Source organism: Tasmannia lanceolata, unplaced genomic scaffold (assembly GCF_043159265.1).
Source record: "Tasmannia lanceolata isolate RefF3 unplaced genomic scaffold, GAP_Taslan_0.1 ptg000002l, whole genome shotgun sequence".
NCBI classification, from domain to species: domain Eukaryota; kingdom Viridiplantae; phylum Streptophyta; class Magnoliopsida; order Canellales; family Winteraceae; genus Tasmannia; species Tasmannia lanceolata.
Window position 1 is genome coordinate 9,674,407 of NW_027518679.1, and position 4,576 is coordinate 9,678,982.

At 42.7% G+C, this 4,576-nt stretch overlaps 1 protein-coding gene across 1 annotated transcript; it reads left to right on the forward strand.

Moving 5' to 3' along the window:
- The first annotated feature begins 248 nt into the window (after positions 1-248).
- On the forward strand, positions 249-3,737 carry LOC143888109 (uncharacterized). The gene has a single exon (XM_077392417.1). It carries the CDS (start codon positions 249-251, stop codon positions 3,735-3,737), a length of 3,489 nt encoding a protein of 1,162 aa, XP_077248532.1.
- Positions 3,738-4,576: the final 839 nt, after the last annotated feature.

A 4,576-nucleotide genomic window follows, 5' to 3' on the forward strand; every position in this document is an offset into this window, starting at 1 on the left:
GTTTTATAAAGAGCTAGGCTCAGAATTGCCTCAAAATTTAGCCTGAGAATCCGGGTCGTTACAGAGGTGGTATCAGAGCCTATCTAGGTTAGTCAGTGAGGAACCTAGTACGAGTCTGGGTATATGTCTAAGGTTGGGTAGTTGAACCTAATTAACTAAAGTACAACCTAACCATAATTTACATGATCATAATTAAATTAAGTAAATTAGAATTTTTATGAACTAACAATTGTGTGTTCTTTTGACAGATGGATCAAAGAGAGTTGCGAGGTAATGCTAGGAGAGGTCGTGGTGATGCCCATGTTGGTGAAGGAGCAGATCCTTTACTCATGATTGCTGATCTCCTTAGAGGTCAAGCTCAGGCACAGGCTGCTAACCAAGCAGCTAATCAGGCCGCTTTGCAGAACATTGCAACCACTCTAGCAGCTCGCCATGCGCCTGCAGCAGATCCGACTAAGTTGCACAGGCAATTCAGGGACTACAGGCCATCGGAGTTTACAGGAGTGGGAGACCCTTTGGTTGCAGACCACTGGATTTTGGAAGTGGAAGGAATTTTTGAAGTGATGGAGTGCAGTGATATTCAGAAAATCCGTTTGGCTACCTTTTTACTAAAGGACCAAGCAGGAGTGTGGTGGAGATCCTTACTGCAAAATTATCCTTATGCTAAGAATGAGACGTGGACCGAATTCAAAGTACGGTTCAACAACCAATTCTTTCCTAACCATGTTAAGAGGGAATTGGCATCTCAGTTTGCGTCTCTGAAGCAGGGATCTTTGACTGTGGCTCAGTATGGAGCCAAGTTTAGGCAGTTGTCGAGGTATGCACCTGGCTATGCCTCTACAGAGGAGGATAAAGTTTCGAAGTTTGTTGACAACCTTCGCCCATCTCTTATGGCGAAAGTTGTTCTTCATGAACCTCAGACTTTGGTAGAAGCTTGCGCGAAAGCCGAGATGGCTGAGCGTAGTGAGAAAGTGATTATGGCCGCCAGAATGCCGCCATCAGGGAGCAGGAATCAAGTGCCGCCGCCTAAGAGACAGAGAATGGAAGATGGAGTTCCTGCAAGGGTTCCTTGTGCTATTTGCGGAAAATTTCATGCTGGAAGGTGTTGGAAGACGATGAATGTCTGCCACAACTGTGGAGACCCGAGTCACAAGATTTTGGAGTGTCCTAAGCCTACATTTAGGGACATGAGACCTCAAAGGCAGCAGCAGAATTTTCAGCCAGCAATGAATCAGGGGAACCGAATTAATAATAATCAGCTGCAGCAGAAACCCCCAGCGCAGCAGCAGCAGCAGAATCAGTGGAAAGGGTATCAGAATCGCCAGCAGAATCCGGAGAAGAGTGCATCTCAAGCACCTGTCAACCGAGTCTATGCGCTTAATCAACAAGACGCTGATGCCTCCGACGCAGTCATTGAAGGTCAGCTTTTTGTTAATAATACATCTGTGCATATTCTTGTAGATTCTGGCTCTACCTTGTCATTCATATCGCCAATTTTTGCGAAGGAACTGAATTTGACCCCTATTACTCTAAATTTCCCTTTGAGAATTATTACTCCTTTAGGAGATGATGTAATTACAAATTTAGTGTGTAAGGGATGTATTATAAAGATAGGTGGTAGAGAGCTTTTGGCTGATTTAGTGCTATTGGAGATGAACGATTTTAGAGTTATCCTTGGTATGGATTGGCTAGCAGCTTATCATGCTAATGTGGATTGCTTTCATAAAATCGTGAAATTTGCAATTCCTGGAGAAGAAGAAATCGTTTTTGAGGGAGTGAAGCGCCCTATGAAGAAGATTAAAGTAATTGCAGCTGTGAAAGCTCAGAAGTTGATCAATAAAGGATGTGAATGCTTTCTGGCTTTCATGGAGAAGGAAGAAGTCGGTATTGAGTTGTCTGTTTCAGACATCCCTGTGGTGAGGGAGTTTCTGGATGTCTTTCCAGACGACTTTGAATTACCTCCCCACCGAGAGATCGACTTTACTATCGATCTTGTGCCAGGGACCGAGCCTATTTCTAAAACACCTTACAGAATGGCCCCGGCTGAATTGAAAGAATTGAAGGAGCAGTTATCAGAATTGTTGGAGAAGGGATTTATTAGACCCAGTTCATCCCCATGGGGAGCTCCTGTGCTATTTGTAAAGAAGAAGGATGGTAGTCTTCGCTTGTGCATTGACTACAGGCAGTTGAATAAGGTGACTATCAAGAATCGCTATCCTCTTCCTCGGATAGACGATCTCTTTGACCAGTTGCAAGGAGCTACTCATTTCTCGAAGATTGATTTGAGATCTGGATATCATCAGTTGCGTATCAGAGACGAGGACATTTCAAAGTCAGCTTTTCGTACTCGATACGGTCACTATGAATTTGTCGTAATGCCATTTGGATTGACAAATGCACCAGCCATATTTATGGACTTGATGAATAGAGTATTCAAGCCATTTTTGGATCAGTTCGTGGTGGTATTCATAGATGACATCCTTATTTACTCGAAATCTGAAGAGGAGCATGCTAAGCATTTGGGACTTGCATTGGAGACTTTGAGAAAGAATCAGTTGTATGCAAAATTCTCTAAATGTGAGTTTTGGCTCGAGCGTGTTGCATTTTTGGGTCATGTGATATCAAAAGAAGGAATTGAAGTGGATCCTGCTAAGATTCAAGCAGTTACTTCTTGGAAGCAGCCTACCAATGTTACTGAGATCAGAAGTTTCTTGGGTCTGGCCGGGTATTACAGGAAGTTTGTTGAAGGCATTTCAATTTTAGCTGGACCTTTGACTAAATTGACCAGGAAGAATGTTAAATATGTTTGGAATGAAGAATGTGAAAGCAGTTTTCAAGAATTGAAGAAAATATTGACATCAGCTCCAGTTTTGATACTTCCTACCGCAGAAGGAGATTTTGTGGTGTATAGTGATGCATCATTTCGAGGTTTGGGTTGCGTGCTCATGCAATCAGGCAAGGTCATTGCCTATGGTTCGAGGCAGTTGAAGAAGCACGAAGTGAATTACCCAACTCATGATCTGGAATTAGCAGCAGTGGTTTTCGCTTTGAGGATATGGCGACACTACTTGTATGGTGTCAAGTTTGAGGTTTTTACAGATCATAAGAGCCTCAAGTATCTTTTTGATCAGAAAGAGCTGAATATGAGACAGAGAAGATGGGTTGAATTTTTGAAGGATTATGACTTCACTTTGAGTTATCATCCAGGCAAGGCTAATGTAGTGGCCGACGCTCTTAGCCGACAAGAACACCCTATGATGGCCTGTTTGATGATGGAAGAATGGGAATTGCTTGAGCGGTTCAGAGATTTAGATTTGGGAACTTGCGAAATTGGCGATAAATCCTTTATTGCTAATATTCGAGTTCGGTCGAATATCATAGAAACTGTTAAAGCAGCTCAGATAGATGATGAAGGAATTTTGAAATTAAAAGCTGAAGTTGATTCTAAACCAAAGTTTTCAGTAGGAGAGGATGGATGTTTGTTCTTTAAAGACAGAATTTGTGTGCCAGCTAAGGAAGAAATCAGAAGGGACATTTTGGATGAGGCACATAAGTCTCGTTACACCATCCATCCAGGTAACACAAAGATGTACCAAGACTTGAAGAGGAATCTTTGGTGGAGTGGAATGAAAAGGGACATTGCTGAGTATGTTTCTAAATGCCTAACTTGTCAGAAAGTAAAGGCAGAGCATCAGAAACCTGGAGGTACATTGGATCCTTTGGAGATTCCCATGTAGAAATGGGATAGCTTGTCCATGGATTTTATCATGGGTTTACCCAAATCGAAGAGCAATTGTGATGGTATCTGGGTGATTGTGGACCGTCTTTCTAAATCGGCTCATTTCATTCCGATTAAGAAAGATTGGAAGTTGGAAAAGCTTGCTGAAACATATGTGGCTCAGATCGTTAGGTATCATGGTGTGCCCTCGACCATAATCTCTGACCGAGACTCTCGTTTCACTTCGGGATTCTGGAAGAGCTTACATTCTGCTTTGGGTTCGAAGTTGAGTTTCAGTACAGCATATCATCCTCAGACTGATGGTCAGACTGAAAGGGTAAATCAGATCCTTGAAGATTTGTTGAGAGCTTGTGTTCTAGATTTTGGTGGAGATTGGGAGAAGCATTTGCCTCTATGTGAATTTGCTTACAACAACAGCTACCAGCAGAGTATTCAGATGGCTCCATTCGAAGCTCTATATGGCCGTGCCTGCAGATCACCTTTGTGCTGGGCTGAAGTTGGTGAGAAGCAATTGCTTGGACCAAAGTTGGTTCGAGAGTCGACTGAAAAAGTTGCATTGATTAAGGATCGTTTGAAGATCGCGCAGAGTCGACAGAAGAGTTATGCCGATCAGCGGAGGAGAGATTTAGAATTCGCTGAAGGCGATATGGTTTTTGTGAAGATTTCGCCGTTCAGGGCAGTAATGCGTTTTGGAAAGAAAGGGAAGTTGACTCCTCGTTTTATTGGACCCTACCGAATTGTGAAAAGGATTGGGGCAAGAGCTTATAAATTGAAGTTGCCTTCTAATTTGGAGCGGATGCATGATGTTTTTCATGTATCGATGCTTCGATTGTATCA

Bases quoted from the DNA above. Each gene is read 5' to 3' on its own strand.
- LOC143888109 (XM_077392417.1), top strand. From the start codon at position 249: ATGGATCAAAGAGAGTTGCGAGGTAATGCTAGGAGAGGTCGTGGTGAT.